Source organism: Ciona robusta, chromosome 6 (genome assembly GCF_009617815.1).
Source record: "Ciona robusta chromosome 6, ASM961781v2".
Lineage (NCBI taxonomy): Eukaryota > Metazoa > Chordata > Ascidiacea > Phlebobranchia > Cionidae > Ciona > Ciona robusta.
This window is the reverse complement of record NC_143240.1, coordinates 3,875,821-3,892,651: the sequence shown is the minus strand read 5'-3', so window position 1 is coordinate 3,892,651 and position 16,831 is coordinate 3,875,821. Positions and strand designations below refer to the sequence as shown.

Sequence of the window (16,831 nt, the reverse complement as noted above, 5' to 3'; positions counted from 1 at the left end):
GTGACTTCAGTGTACGTAAGTGACATGCGGGTGTATTTGATTACGGAAAAAAATTACCCACAAAGTTACATATTATGTGGTAACTCGTAAAGCGGCCACAAGGTGTATGAAACAGAACACCCATGTTATAACGACTGTCGTTGCCCTACCGAGGATAAATAAGTTACATTCGTTTAATCATTTAAATCAAATTTATAATCTTAATTTAATAACCAACATCAAAAACTGTCATTGATTTGGCCCACAAAACCAAATCCTTTTTATAGTGTATAACTAAACAACGATAGCTAACAAATAAAATAAAACACTGATCAAATACGCACTATATATGTCTTATAGCGTGCTCTCTTCGCCACCTTGCGACTTTAAAGTTCTGTAAAGATGTTTTTTCCGATTCAAAACCATTTCATTTTAAAGTAATGCAGTTACACTCCTATTGCATATTTTATTTACTTAAAAATATAACTACTTCACTAGTACTTATATAATACTATTAGGGTTACCTGATACAACATATTTAGTTTAAATATACGAAAATAACGGTAATATCTTAAGTACAGAAATCTATTTACCCCTAACCGTCGAACTCAATTGACTGTAGCAACTAACTAACTGCCTAATTGTACCCAGTTGACCCCTAAAATGTCTTTTTCGTACATTCCCTTCTTTATAATTAGCTTTTTTCTCAAGTTCTCTTCTTTATAATTTTGCCTTTTTTCTTACGTTCTCTCAAATATTGAAATTTAAGCGCATAACACAAAAATAAATATTTCAACTTTATTTCGCACCATGCACGTTATAATAACGGAGATTGACGTCACTGATGACGTCATTATACAGTTCACACTGGTTGAAGCAACCAACAATACAATAAAACAGGACGGCAAACTGAACTAATGTGAAAATAAAGAAAAAAACATTTTGGCTGATTTTTGTTGCTGACAAATTAATCATGACGTCACAATGTACATGATGACGTAGGCATCGTACCATAATTATCTACAATCAAAAACAAAAGAATTGAAAAAAAACAAAGAAAAAAATATGTTCAAAAGGGAATAATTTTTACATTTTTAGAGTTTGCTATTTTTATTTGGTTTTCGTTTTAAAACACTTTAAGTGGCTTGTAGCCTTAAAAAAAACTTAAGATTTCACTTAACGAGCTACACAAATTAACTTCGGCAAGAAGAATAAAAGAATTAAAGCCTATGGGCATGGGAGCGTATTCAGGGTTGTAGGTCAAATTATAAAGGCTTTAGTGTATTATGTTGCATACAGTGTATTTTAACTCTATAAGAACTCTTCTGGCAATTTATTCGCGTACAAACATTACAATTACCAAATTAACGCTATACTAGATTAGAATTAATCTCATATTACCCCTTTAGAATGCTGTTTTACCCCATGTTTTAAAATACCGTTTTAACTAAATAGCAATATCATATGAAAAATGTAGGACCTTAAGACTTAAACACAAATTAACTCTATGTAAAGGTAGCATAAACCTCTACCCCCTTTAAATACTGTTTTAACTAAATAGCAATACCTTGAGAAAGACAACCTTTAGAGGACGTCAAAAAATCAGCACGTAAATAAATACCAGAAGAGCTGTATAGATTCATAACATCCCTGGCAACACATTTATCAATGCATGGCTATATATTCCTCTAAAAAATAAGGGACCCTTCCCCTGTACCTTACACCATCTCTACGTATAACTTGTGCAGCTAAACACTTCAGCGTTAATTTCGATTGAGTTTTCAGAATAATCTCAGCCACTCCAGTGGTAGATAACTCCATGGGTGTCTTCCTGTTGTCATTAGCTACATCAAAATGTGCCCCATACTCCAACAGCTGACTGATAATGGTGTGCAGGGAGATAAAGTCACTTATGGGACGTTCATACTGCAAAGGTAAAGTCAGTTTAATGTCTAATATGTAATTCTATGAAGTACTGGGCCAACTCTGGTCTAAATCATAGGTTCATACTGCAAGGATAAAGACAGTTTTAATGCATATATGTAATGTTGTATGAAGTACTGGGGTAATGGGCCAGTTTAAATCCCTGGTTTCCTGGCTTGCCTCACTGTGTCTGTTTGTACATACAAGATATACAAAACTGAGACATAAAATATAGTTTGTGCCTATGCCATGGAATCTATTATGACACCCTATGCGAACAATCTGGTACACACAAATAGCAACGGGTTCATTGGTAATAAAGCAATTATAAACCATAACTTGGGCTTAAAAAGCACCCTGCTTTACTAAAAGATAGAAGCCTATGTAAATAGCTATATTATATTCTGAGATAGTGTACGGTGACACATATGACATACAAAACTTAAACCATAAACATACCTGTACAATAATATGAAGTGGAGTATTCCCTCCTTTCATCCTTGCGTTAGGATCAGCACCACATGATAACAAGAACTTTGTGAGCTCATAATTAGGGAAGGAACAAATGTCTCTGTGAGGTAATAATGGGTTGGTAGGTAATAATGCCAAGATTAAACTGTAAGGACCTGGTGCTACGAAAATGTAACAGACGAAAATCAAGTCCAACTTATTGACAAATTATAAACTACAGTCTGACAAACTTTAGATAGATATGTTTAGTTGGAAAATGGTCCCAGAAATGTTGGACCTTCAAAAACAATGATTGCAAAGTTTTTTTTCCTTGTTTTACAGGTATATTTGGCTCTGCTTGTTTGTATAAACACTGAACAGCAACTTAAAACTTATTTTAAGGTGTAAAACATAGAATGGCCCCATTTAAAATGGTGGGGTAAAAATATGACAACATTTATCACTTAAGTTCCCTATGTTTACCATTTTTTTAAATATGGACAAGACACCCCATGAACCCATAACGTTACCCCTATAAAATATTATGATTATGACATCACACTCACTTAACATGGAAATCATCTACATGCGTTTGTTCGTCGACCGCTAGGTGGAGCAAGGTAGCTTCGTTCGAATCTCTGATGTCAAGTTTCAAATATCTGGAAAGTTAAGAGTTTAGAACTTATTTATTCTTGTCGCGAAGAGCATTGACAGTCATTATAACAAAAAAAATTGAAATTGAAATGATTTTTGAATTGAAAATGAATTGAATAAATAAACGAATGTAATTTATTTATCCTTGCGTGGCTGGGCAACGACAGTCGTTATAACACGGGTGTTTTGTTTCATACACCTAGTGTCCGCTTACAAGTTACCACGTTTGAAACTTTATAGATAATTGGTTTAGTCATGATTTTCTCATATTTTAGTATTGTTAACAAATAAGACAAGCCATTACAATTGCTCTGTCTTTTTCAGGAACACCTACGTCCACAAAGGTGGCGGAGTCAAGCCTTGCTGGGCTAGAGACAGGTGCCCCAACCACAATGCCACAGCCCTCATATACAGCCAAACTGCACCAACCTGTATAAAAGCTTCCCAAATACATGTCTGTCATCTTCCTTCACTACTTTACAAACCAACAATAATAAGTAAAGCAACGTACGCTGGTTGGTCTCAAGATGCCTCCATGATGTTGAGAGTCGCGACTGTGGATTGAATATACTTTGGGTTAGATCAGTTTATAAGAAACTCCCAAAGATTAAATAAGGCCTGAAACTAAGGCTAGGAACTTATTTTTACCTAACATGTCTACAGCACAGACAAGTTTAGAGTAATGGGTTAGCTGTGGTTTATATCTCAGGTTCTATGGTGTGCCTCACTGTAGGACTTCACCCATATAGAATAGAATGTGCATATACAATGTTGGGGTAATGGGCCAACTCTGGCCTAAATCCCAGGTCCCATAGCATGCCTCACTGTAGGACCTCACCCATATAGAATAGAATGTGCATATACAATGTTGGGGTAATGGGCCAACTCTGGCCTAAATCCCAGGTCCCATGGCATGCCTCACTGTAGGACCTCACCCATATAGAATAGAATGTGCATATACAATGTTGGGGTAATGGGCCAACTCTGGCCTAAACCCCAGGTCCCATGGCATGCCTCACTGTTGGACCTCACCCATACAGAATAGAATGTGCATATACAATGTTGGGGTAATGGCCCTAATGGGCCAACTCTGGCCTAAACCCCAGGTCCCATGGCATGCCTCACTGTTGGACCTCACCCATATAGAATAGAATGTGCATATACAATGTTGGGGTAATGGGCCAACTCTGGCCTAAACCCCAGGTCCCATGGCATGCCTCACTGTAGGACCTCACCCATATAGAATAGAATGTGCATATACAATGTTGGGGTAATGGACCAACTCTGACATAAATCCCAGGTCCCATGGCATGCCTCACTGCAGGACCTCAACCATATAGAATAGAGTAATAGAAATATCTTTTACCTCCACTGTATTAGTAGGTTGATGGTGGCCACACTTGGGGCAACTTTTTCTCACTTTAGTTTCATCACAATCACCATTGTCATTTCTTTGTTTGCAGGACAATGATGTATTTCTTGTATTCTGATCAAATAAATGCAATTTAAATTAAGAATAAATAATAATGTTACGAAAACTGAATCTAGATATTTGCAGCTGGGCTGCTTTAGCTACCAGGCATATGGAAAGAAAGGGAGTTTTCTGGCAGAATATGGTTGCTAAAAATAAACAAGTATATAATGTTACACCTATTAAAGCGAAAAGGTGTTTTGTTTCATACACCTCATGCTTGCTTACAAGTTACCATGTATGTTACTTATTTATCCTCGCATGGCGGGGCAACGACGGTCGTTATAACATGAGTGTTCCGTTTCATACACCCACTTCTAGTTACCCAATATGTAAACCCCCTAACTTTACAGCTATGATAGCACTCACTGTATAACGATCCACTTCAGCCTTCGTATTCTTAATCTCTTCAATACAACATTCGATTGTTTCGAGCAAGTCCGTGGTATTTAACTCGTGGGTTAGAACATAGATTTCCGAGAACACCTAGTACAGCATTGTGGGTTTAGTTGTAAAAAATAGAAGTCTGGCATTTTATTTATCCAGACACAAAAATCAAGCCTGTTACGAAAAGTAACAGACACAAACATCAAGCTTTTACATCAACCAAGGTAGCAAACAGGTAAAGGTATCTGTACACAGTATCCGGCATGCAAAGTTGTATGCGGAGTCGTATGCAAACCCATTACCGAGTTCCGCATGCGGCAGCGAAATCCGGACAAAATGGACGAATTCTGAGTAATGTGTACAGCCACCTTTACAAGGATACATGTACCGTCAATAGCAACAGCTTTGAGCATCGAACCCTGGTATTCTAATGATGCAAACACTCAACCAAAGGGGTAATGCATCAAAGGTGCTACACAGTCTTAGCATAACTTTTTAGAGCCATAAACTTTTTACACAACATTACATCAGCCATGAAACAGAGAGTTACAATTAACCATTCAACCCCTTACCTCTGCAAACCTCAGCAAATCATTACTGACAGGCCTCTTATTCAATTGATGTAAATATATGGCGTGCCTCCATAGTTTAATGCATTTATCAAACTGGTGACCATCAGCATATACAGCACCACGATACACGATAGGATGGATCAACTCTGGTGAGGTTTTACCAAGTATCCTCTCTCTTACGATGAGTGCTTCAATATGTATGGCATCCTGAGTGAAAGTAAGATGAGGTTATACAACCATACAAGATGGCCAAGGTGTAAAATGGCAAATGCCCCAACATTGTATATGCACAGTCTATTCTATATGGGTGAGGTCCTACAGAGTGGCATGCCATAGTATCTGGGATTTAGACCAGAGTTGGCCCATTACAAAAACATTGTTTATGCACATTCTATTCTGTATGGGTGAAGTCCTACAGTGAAGCACACTATGGGACCTGGGGTGTAGGCCAGAGTTGGTCCATTACCCCAACATTGTATATGCGCATGCTATTCTATATGGGTGAGGTCCTACCGCGTGGCATGCCATGGGACCTGGGATCTATGCCAGAGTTTGGCCCATTACCCCAACACCTGGAAACCCATTTTAAGCCTTTCATGCATCTAATGCGATCAGTCGTTAACTCCATCCCCAACACACAGCCGAACCAAACACAATATATTACAACTAACCTGGACATGTCTTATAGATTGTAATTCATCATAAACTTGACATTCAACTTTATTTCCATAAGCTTCAACAGCTGGTTCTACTTGCTTCACTATTTTGTCTGGAAGTTTGTATTCAATTAATAAGTGAATAAAAATAAAAAGTTGTATTTTTACAGATGTCCAGTAAAAAACACATTTAAGTTGTCTGTAATGTTTACCAAATAAATAAATAAATGTAACTTGTATTTTTAAAGATGTAGAACCATTTTTTAAAACTGTGCGCCAAATAACACTACCAATCATTTTGCGACATATTCGTATTCAGTTGTCTGAAGCAACTGATGTTAAAAATGTCTTGCCCAAAGATATACACACACAGATAATATTATCATTCGTACTCGCTTACAAGTTACCACGAATGTATCTTTGTTGGTGATTGAATTTATGTATGGCTGACAATTTAGATTAGTGACCACTGGGTTGGAGCAATTGCTATTAAGTGTCTTGCCCAAGGATACTCACACAGATAATAACATTATAATAAAGATAGAATAACATATCATGACACTAACCTTTAATTCTCATCAGCATTGCAAGACAAAGGAAATGAAATGTTTTCTCCGTGCTGTAATTATCTTTATCATTCGCATACGATGCACCGAGTAACTCAAGTAACATTATCTGTAAAACACAAATGGAAAGTATGTATATAGTAGGAACTAGGCGGTAATGGACCAATTCTGGCCTAAACTCTGGACGCATGGGCATGCCATGCTGGGGGACTTCACCCACATAGAATAGATAGAATATATACAGTTTTGATGGGGTAAGATGGATACTGTTACCACTTAAATCCCAATTTCCAATCGTGTTCAATCGTGTTTTTAACAATTAAATCGTGTTTCCAATCGTGTTTTTAACAATTAACACTGCTATTTAAGAGTCGTGATGATACGGTTGTAAAAGTTTGTTTACTACTAAATGCGGGGATAAAATGTCATGATGGATGTAAACCAATTCGTCATGATGATACGGAGTCGTGATGATACGGAGTCGTGATGATACGGTTGTAAATACCAATTGTTTACTAAATGCGGTTAAAACAAAATAAAAGCATAGACCATCTTACCCCACCCTACCATACATTACAATGACATCACACCAGTGACATCATAGTGACATCACAAACTTACATTTGTTTCAGGATCGCTGTCTTTCCTCCTTGTGAAAAACTCGATAACATCACTATGACACGCATCAGCGGCTACCATGGGTGCGGTGAGGCATGACTTGTTCTTTATTGTGATGTCACAACCTGTGGTCATGATGTCATAATGTTAGGATAAACAAAACACCAGGGTAATTAGGGTAAGAAAAACATTATTTCTACATATTAACAAACTATCAAATACAAATATACAAAGAATTATATTCTATATGGGTGAGGTCCAACAGTGAGGCATGCCCTGGCCCCTGGGGTTTAGGGCAAAGTTGGTCCATTATCCCAACATTGTATATGCACATTCTATTCTATATGGGTGAGGTCCTACAGTGAGGCATGCCAAGGAACCTGGGATGTAGCATAGGCTCATTACTCATTTATATAAATGTTTGCGCAACGTAAAACTCATATTTATTGATTTCTTTGTAAAAACAAAACCTGTTTTCACAAAATTGAGATTTTACATAACACAGACATCTGTTAAATTTGTTTTCCAGCTTGCTTATTAAACAAAGCTTAATTATGACGTTGCAATCATGGGTATTTGGTATAACTATAAATAGACGTTACATAACATGTTACTCATGCAACATGCAACTAACATATCACGATATTATGTTTGTCACTTCTAAAAGAGTGACAGATGGATTTTCGTTGAAATTAATTATCGAAAGTGTCTCGAAGCTGGTTCCTGTTAATCACCGTAGCTAAACGTTTTGCTTTTTCCTCTTACTTACAACAACAACACGTAACTCAGTTCACGGTTGTATATCATGTTTACTACAGACCAGAACACGCTCATATACGCAACGATTTTAAGATGAAAGACACACAAACAAAAGAACAGCGTGATAGCAATTGCAGCGTCTAGATACGTAACAGCAGAGTAATGTTCATATACAATGTTGGAGTAATGGGCCAACTTTTGCCTAAACCCCAGGTCTCATGGCGTGCCTCACTGTAGGACCTTACCCATATAGAATATAATGTGCATATACAATGTTGGGGTGATGGGCCAACTCTGGCCTAAACCTCAGGTCCCATGACATGCCTCGCTGTAGGACCTCACCCATATATAAAGTACTACGATTTTCCAACAATAGGCAACTGTTGCCTAATATAAAATACAACCCACAATTTACCTGCATTAACCAGTGCTTCCACAATTCCAAGCTGCCTGCTATCACATGCGAAGTGTAATGCAGTGCCCCCACATTGAGCTTGTGCATTTACATCTACACCATAATGTAGCAAGTATTCAACCACTTCTAAGTTACCACGGAACGCTGATACCATAAGACATGTATTGTTGTATTGGTTGGGTAAGTTAGCATCCGCCCCATGCTTTAACAAATAACTGAAACATATTAATAAATAAACCTGTTATTTTTTTTAATATAGTGTATTAGCTTCAGCAACTCGACTGTGGGCATGGGAGTGGCAACCATGGATAAGTCACTCAAGTTCCTACCCACGAGGATATAAATGACCAAACCAACCAAAAGTCATGTCTGCTTATCCACACACTGCAATAGCTTCAGTAACTCGACTGTGGGCATGGAAGTGGCAACCATGGATAAATCACTCAAGTTCCCACCCTCAAGGATATATATAACCAAACCAACCAAAAGTCTGCTTATCCACACACTGCAATAGCTTCAGCAACTCGACTGTGGGCATGGGAGTGGCAGTCATGGATAAGTCACTAAAGTTCCTACCCACGAGGATATAAATGACCAAACCAACCAAAAGTCATGTCTGCTTATCCACACACTGCAATAGCTTCAGTAACTCGACTGTGGGCATGGAAGTGGCAACCATGGATAAGTCACTCAAGTTCCCACCCTCAAGGATATATATAACCAAACCAACCAAAAGTCTGCTTATCCACACACTGCAATAGCTTCAGCAACTCGACTGTGGGCATGGGAGTGGCAACCATGGATAAGTCACTCAAGTTCCCACCCACGAGGATATAAATGACCAAACCAACCAAAAGTCATGTCTGCTTATCCACACACTGCAATAGTTTCAGCAACTCGACTGTGGGCATGGGCGTGGCAGTCATGGATGAGTCACTCAAGTTCCCACCCACGAGGATATAAATGACCAAATCAACCAAAAGTCTGCTTATCCACACACTGCAATAACTTCAGCAACTCGACTGTGGGCATGGGCGTGGCAGTCATGGATAAGTCACTCAAATTAAAATTACACTTGTTCTGGTGGTTGGCCTACCTGTAGCACTGTGGCCCCAGGTTCAAGGCTCCATGCTGCCACCAATGAACATCTCTCACAATAAAAATCACACTTTCCACAATTTATATAACTTTCATAACTTTTGCTCCTTTTAATTTAGACTTTTTTGGAAACAATTTAAGTTACCACTCACTCAACAATAGATAAGTTCCCATGGAAGCAGGCTGCACGCAGAGGTGTAGACCTTGTAGAGGTTGTGTCATTTACATTCGCACCATTAGATATAAGTAACTTAACGATATCGAAATATCCGCATGCTGCTGCACACCAGAGAGGAGAAGCATCTGGAATTAAGTTGTAAAATGAAATTGTGAGTATAAGCAGACAGAGCCTGTAAAGAAATCTGAAGTGACATTGTTAAAAAACAGTTACACTCATAATTGTCAAACATAGGGAACCTCATTGATTAATGTGGTGAATGCAATATACTTTGGCCCTGCTTGTTTGTATAGACACCTAACAGCAAGGTAAAATCTAGGGTGACATTGTTAAAATACAGTTACACTCATAGTTGTCAAACATATGGAACCTCATTGATTAATGTGGTGAATGCATAATACTTTGGTTCTGCTTGTTTGTACAGACAACCAACAGCAGGGTGAAGGCTGTTTAGGCTTAAAACTGTGATTTTAAACCATATAATGTCACCCTTATTCCAAATCTGGGTAAAATGTCACATCAGGCAACCCTAACATTGTGATGTTGATGTTATGGTATATTACTCACTCTCAATGAAGTATCCATCAAAGTTGAGAGTTCCCTTATGTTTCGAACTATCCACATTGAATTCAACTAGCAATAACCTCACAAGTTGTGTGTAACCTTGACGTACGGCAAGAAGAAATGGGGAGTATGTTTCGCCTGGAGGAAAAAAACAGAAATTGCTTCAACATCTGGCCAGGTTCATGTATAGCCTGTTGGGGTAATGGGTAATACTGGCTTAAATCTCAGATCCCATGGTGTCCCATGCTATAGATTATAGAACCTCACCCATATAGAATGTGCATATGCAATGTTGGGGTAATGGGCCAACTCTGGTCTAAATTCCAGGTCCTAGCTATGCTATACTTTGAAGAACCTCACCCATATAGAATGTGCATATACAATGTTGGGGTAATGGGCCAACTCTGGACTAAATCCCAGGTCTCATGGCATGCCTCACTGTAGGACCTCACCTATATAGAATAGAATGTGCATATACAATGTTGGGGTAATGGGCCAACTCTGGACTAAATCCCAGGTCTCATGGCATGCCTCACTGTAGGACCTCACCTATATAGAATAGAATGTGCATATACAATGTTGGGGTAATGGGCCAACTCTGGACTAAATTCCAGATCCCATGGCGTGCCTCACTGTAGGACCTCACCCAAACAGAATAGAATGTGCATGTACAATGTTGGGGTAATGGGACAACTCTGGTCTAAATCCCAGGTCTCATGGCATGCCTCACTGTAGGACCTCACCTATATAGAATGTGCATATACAATGTTGGGGTAATGGGCCAACTCTGGACTAAATCCCAGGTCTCATGGCATGCCTCACTGTAGGACCTCACCTATATAGAATAGAATGTGCATATACAATGTTGGGGTAATGGGCCAACTCTGGACTAAATTCCAGATCCCATGGCGTGCCTCACTGTAGGACCTCACCCATACAGAATAGAATGTGCATGTACAATGTTGGGGTAATGGGACAACTCTGGTCTAAATCCCAGGTCTCATGGCATGCCTCACTGTAGGACCTCACCTATATAGAATGTGCATATACAATGTTGGGGTAATGGGCCAACTCTGGACTAAATCCCAGGTCTCATGGCATGCCTCACTGTAGGACCTCACCTATATAGAATAGAATGTGCATATACAATGTTGGGGTAATGGGCCAACTCTGGACTAAATTCCAGATCCCATGGCGTGCCTCACTGTAGGACCTCACCCATACAGAATAGAATGTGCATGTACAATGTTGGGGTAATGGGACAACTCTGGTCTAAATTCCAGATCCCATGGCGTGCCTCACTGTAGGACCTCACCCATACAGAATAGAATGTGCATGTACAATGTTGGGGTAATGGGACAACTCTGGTCTAAATTCCAGATCCCATGGCGTGCCTCACTGTAGGACCTCACCCACACAGAATAGAATGTGCATGTACAATGTTGGGGTAATGGGACAACTCTGGTTTAAATTCCAGATCCCATGGCGTGCCTCACTGTAGGACGTCGGCCATATAGAATAGAATGTAAATCAAATCCATACACTTACCTTCAGCTGTTGTGTGTCTTTGTAATAATAATTCGTCCCGTTTATCCCCAGCATACACCAAGCAAGCAGCTGTCATGAGGGTTCTGCCTTTTCGGCAGCTTTGCAAAATAATCTCAAATTCATCGTTTTTGTCCATTTTTAACTTATAATAAATACATGTCCAGATTAAAATAAAGTTTCCTATATCTGAATAGGAAGAGTAATTATTAAGATAAATCACCGCATATGGAGTTCAAATAAAAGTAAGAATGCATGAAATACAACACATGAAAAATGAGAGAATTACATTTGACAAGTGGATCAGGCCAAGATATTTAATAAATAACAAAACAAAATTAAGTGACATTTGTAAAATAGGCGCCAAATCTGGGGTGGCAAGGTAGGAACCCTGAAATTTTGTGCTCTGCATTAAATACTAAGTAGTAAACATTTGAAACAAATTTGTTTTATACAAATACAAAACGAATTATCCCTGCCTCCATTGCATTTTAAAAGTTGGCGATTATGCTTGTTATGACAATCGAACAAATATTAGTAATTGAATGAAGGATAAAGTCTTCTGTATAAAGGAATGGAACATATTATTATAAATATACTGATATTCAATACTATTCTGTGGGCATGGGAGTGGCAACCATGGATAAGTCACTCAAGTTCCCACCCACGAGGATATAAATGACCAAACCAACCAAAAGTCATGTCTGCTTATCCACACACTGCAATAGCTTCAGCAACTCGACTGTGGGCATGGGAGTGGCAACCATGGATAAGTCACTCAAGTTCCCACCCACGAGGATATAAATAACCAAACCAATGGGATTAATATAACAGGTATTAGACATTGCAATTATACCAAATAATCACATGTAGTTTGTTAATTATAACATGGGCAGCTTATGTTAATTAATATAAACACCTTTGCAGCTTGGTTTAAAATGATTGAAATAATTAAAATGGAATTGCAATCAAATATTGTGTAATCTAAAATAACAATTTATGAATGAAAATTTGATCGAGCACATTATGTTTAAAAGTATAAGAGAAAAATATGCGAAGTGAAAGTGAATTGCCATGACTTTGTTTGCTTTAGATTATTATATTTGCATTATTGTGGGCATTTATGGTAAAAGGAGCAGTTATTTCAATCTAAAAAAAACCATAGAAAAGATCAATATGCAGAGGAAAATATTTAGCATGAAAGTGTTTGAATGAATTGTTTTTTGATTGACACTACTAATAAGGTATGATGCCCTGGATTTGACACAGTAGCCTATTAAACAATGAGAAAATTATTGATGGGAAAAACAATTGTTTCTGACTACTTTGGCGCATAGTTGCCAAACCTGGGGTGGCAGGGGAAATCCAGGAAATGCTTGCTTACCCTGCCACCCCAGGTTTGGTCCCAATGTGACCCTGGATATTTTTTATGGCCTAAATCGACCACCCCTGTACCCCTGGATATTTTATGGCCTAAATCCCACGTTCTCAAGGACCTTATCCATACAGAATAGAAGACCCCTGGATATATTTCCACTTTTTATATAAATCAATCCTTTTCCTTTTTACACAAAGTGTCCCACCACTCCACAAACGTCCTATGTTGATCCAAATACATTGGAATCCTTGTTGCAGGTTTAGGATCCGTGTCAACAACAGCAACAGACACTAGGTAACAGTTACCATTGTTGTCTGCTATGACATCACAACTGGCAAACTTTTGGCTGTTTTCGAAACGTTTTTTGAGGTATTCGGTGACTTGAGTGTTTGGTTGGTTGATTCGTTTGATAGCAAACATTAAAGAGCAATCGCAGAAGCATTTCGAGATGAGAAAGTTTTTCACGTAGCCGGCAACAGTTTCGATGCTTTCCCTGTAAAGATGTGGAATTATTAAACATATATTTCATATACTTGCATTTTGACCAGTTGTCGAACCCTGATTCCCCGTTACCCGTAAGAACCTCGGTAGGCGAATACCGTACCGACGAAAGTTGATAGGGCAGACACTTGAATGATCCGTCGCCGGTGCTAGACCGTGCGATCCGCCAGGTTATCCAGAGTCACCAGTCGAGGTTGTATAGCCTATTATATATATTATACTACATTCTATATGGGTGAGGTCCTACAGTGAGGCATGCCATGGGACCTGAGATTTAGACTAGAGTTGGCCCATTACCCCAACATTGTATATGCACATTCTATTCTATATGGGTGAGGTCCTACAGTGAGGCATGCCATGGGACCTGAGATTTAGACTAGAGTTGGCCCATTACCCCAACATTGTATATGCACATTCTATTCTATATGGGTGAGTTCCTACAGTGAGGCACGCCATGGGACCTGGGATTTAGCCAGAGTTGGTCCATTACCCCAACATTGTATATGCACATTCTATTCCATATGGGTTAGGTCCTACAGTGAGGCATGCCATGGGACCTGGGATTTAGACTAGAGTTGGTCCATTGCCCCAACATTGTATATGCACATTCTATTCTATATGGGTGAGTTCCTACAGTGTGGCAAGCCATAGGACCTGGGATTTAGCTAGAGTTGGCCCATTACCCCACACAAACTGAACAAGATAACTTAAACAGCCTACCTTTTAATATACATACATTTGAAAACAATAAAAGAGTTTTGTGTAATTTTAGAGTAAAGAAATAAATAAACATACGTTTTATTAAAACACTTCCCACTTTTGATTGACCCATTCCCACTACTAGTTTGGCCATTTCTTAATTCGCTTCCAGTTGGTAAACTCAGTTTTGACTTGAGCACTTCATTAAACGAGTTAATTTGTTCGATTGTGTATAAATTTAACCGTTGTGCTGCTAGTATTAATCCTAAAACACTGCTTGTCGGGGGGCATGAGCTGATCTGAGAGTCTGGATAGATACCAATGTCTTGATACTGTGAAGCTTGCTTATGTTTCAATCCTTCGCAAACTTGGGCAGCTTGGCTAGGAGCATCAGGCACACTTGTTGGACATACATGGCATAATAACATGGAACATATCAGATGATGTAAGCTATCAACTGGGTTGCAACCGACAAATACTGATGATATAAATTCACGGAGAGATTCAAACTTTGCGTCAGTCGTCGCCTCTTGCATAAAATCATCCAAATACTGCTGTGAAAACTTTAGCTCGCCGTTTAAAAACACTCTAAAGTTGTTTTGTGGGTTTTGAGCCAGACACCTTAAAGCAAATGTCATTCTATCTATATTTCCAGAAAACAGATCCAGAGGACAATACAGACTACATGATTTAAACCTTTTTTCTACTGCTACCCTGTATAACTGAGTTCTACAGAAATGACAGATATTCTCGCATGAATTTGACCCTTTTATGTGTAAATTTTGCGCCGGTCGAAAACCTTTTTTTAACTTAATTTCCAGAGCCACAGTATCCAGGCTTAATGAAGCCCCTAACCATTTCAGATCGTTCCAGATTTTATTCCGTGTCAAGAAACAGTAATCCTGCATCAAAACTCCACATTTCTTTGTATCAAGGCCTCTTGATCTTCTATGTTCTGGTCGAAACTTTTCGATTTTTTTCATCACATTCGTGATAAATTTTTCCGACAATTTGACCAGAAGCGGCATCAAGCAAAGGCCAGAATCTCTCAGTAACGGCTGAACCACAAACTCAATAAAAGCCAGTCCTTGTTTGATTTCATTCTCACTTGATTCGGGAACATTTTTGGATGGATTTGGCATTAATTTCCGCAAGCGAAGAACTTTTCCAGAAGCGTTTGCGACAACGATGTGGTAGTTGCCTTCCGCTTTGTAATTCCATTCACTGGCTTCAAGCAAAACATTCTCTTCTGCCATTACATTCTAACATTCTGCATAATTAATACAATAGATAAGTTGGGTGCTAGTGAAGAATTTTCCCCAACTTCTGCCATATAACCACTAAACCCTAACTACCGACCTTTAACACTTTCCACCAGCGTAATATCACTAATATGTAATATACTGGAGGACTCTACACCAGTGCCAATAAGTTGTATATTATATATACACTAGATAATTGGTAAGAATATTAACTTTTTGTCAATGTTATGGCTTAGGAGGATTCTACATCAGTGCCAATAAGTATATAATATATTAATACTAAATAATTGGTGAAGTTAATTATAATGATAACTTTATTTGTCTCTTCAACTATGGCCGCAAAGATTTGGAAATATTTTAAACGTAAAAACAGGATAAAGCGACAAAACAACAGTCGTTAAAACATGCTTACAGTTAAAAACATATACGTATTTAACCTATATATTTAAAATGTATAGTATAACGCAGTGTGTTGTTTTCTTTAAGTAAACAAAACTAACGTAGTAGGCCTATCGGTTTTATGTTATCTATTTAACTTCCAAAAGCCACAAAATAAAAGTAACATACACGTTAACACGTATTCACACAATTATATTCTCAAGCAGAACTAAATACAACTGTTTACGTCGCTTACCGTACTCGTCTATAGTTTTCAAAGAATATGCTTTTCTGGCTAAAAGGTCGAAAAAACTGAGAAAATCATGACCCCTATTCAAGAACAAAATATACTCGTATGCTCACGCTTCCATAATGGAAAAAATAACAATAAAAAAGTTTCGCGGATTTTTTATGGTAAAGAGAAAATCGCGACTACGATTGTTTTTCTATTATTGCGTCAGTGTGACGCTACAATGCGCACATAGACGTTTTAAGTTTAATAAATATTGTTCCTTACTAGGGCATCGATAAACTCTGGTCTAAATCCCTGGGTGTTGGGATAATGGGCCAACTCTGGTCTAAATCCCTGGGTGTTGGGGGTCATGGGTCACTCTGGCCTAAATCCCTGGGTGTTGGGGTAATGGGGCAACTCTGGCCTAAATCAATGGGTGTTGGGGTAATGGGGAACTCTGGCCTAAATCAATGGGTGTTGGGGCAACTCTGGCCTAAATCCCTTGGTTTAGGGGTAATAGGCAAATCCAAGATATTTGATTTCATT

General features: G+C 38.5%; 2 protein-coding genes across 3 annotated transcripts; both read right to left on the bottom strand.

The window, feature by feature from the left end:
- Positions 1-763: 763 nt before the first annotated feature.
- LOC149735085 (protein fem-1 homolog B-like) lies at positions 764-12,017 on the bottom strand. Its single transcript, XM_089879767.1, has 14 exons — positions 11,839-12,017; positions 10,294-10,428; positions 9,701-9,851; positions 8,451-8,665; positions 7,280-7,401; positions 6,659-6,767; positions 6,108-6,205; positions 5,437-5,643; positions 4,847-4,963; positions 4,373-4,492; positions 3,436-3,560; positions 2,919-3,011; positions 2,362-2,473; positions 764-1,905 (listed from the first exon to the last, which is right to left on the bottom strand). Exons 1-14 carry the CDS (start codon positions 11,972-11,974, stop codon positions 1,645-1,647), a joined length of 2,001 nt encoding a protein of 666 aa, XP_089735893.1. The 5' UTR covers positions 11,975-12,017; the 3' UTR covers positions 764-1,644.
- A 6-nt stretch (positions 12,018-12,023) lies between these two features.
- LOC149735084 (inositol-pentakisphosphate 2-kinase-like) lies at positions 12,024-16,458 on the bottom strand. 2 transcript variants are annotated; one of them, XR_016385170.1, is made up of 4 exons: positions 16,310-16,458; positions 14,510-15,683; positions 13,309-13,706; positions 12,024-13,269 (listed from the first exon to the last, which is right to left on the bottom strand). XR_016385170.1 is itself a non-coding variant. In XM_089879788.1 (3 exons), the coding sequence occupies exons 2-3, from the start codon at positions 15,667-15,669 to the stop codon at positions 13,385-13,387; spliced, it is 1,482 nt and encodes a 493-aa protein (XP_089735914.1). In that variant the 5' UTR covers positions 15,670-15,683; positions 16,310-16,457; the 3' UTR covers positions 12,024-13,384. The 2 variants fall into 2 exon arrangements, 1 of the variants encoding a protein (XP_089735914.1); XM_089879788.1 differs by having other exon boundaries at positions 12,024-13,706; positions 16,310-16,457.
- Positions 16,459-16,831: the final 373 nt, after the last annotated feature.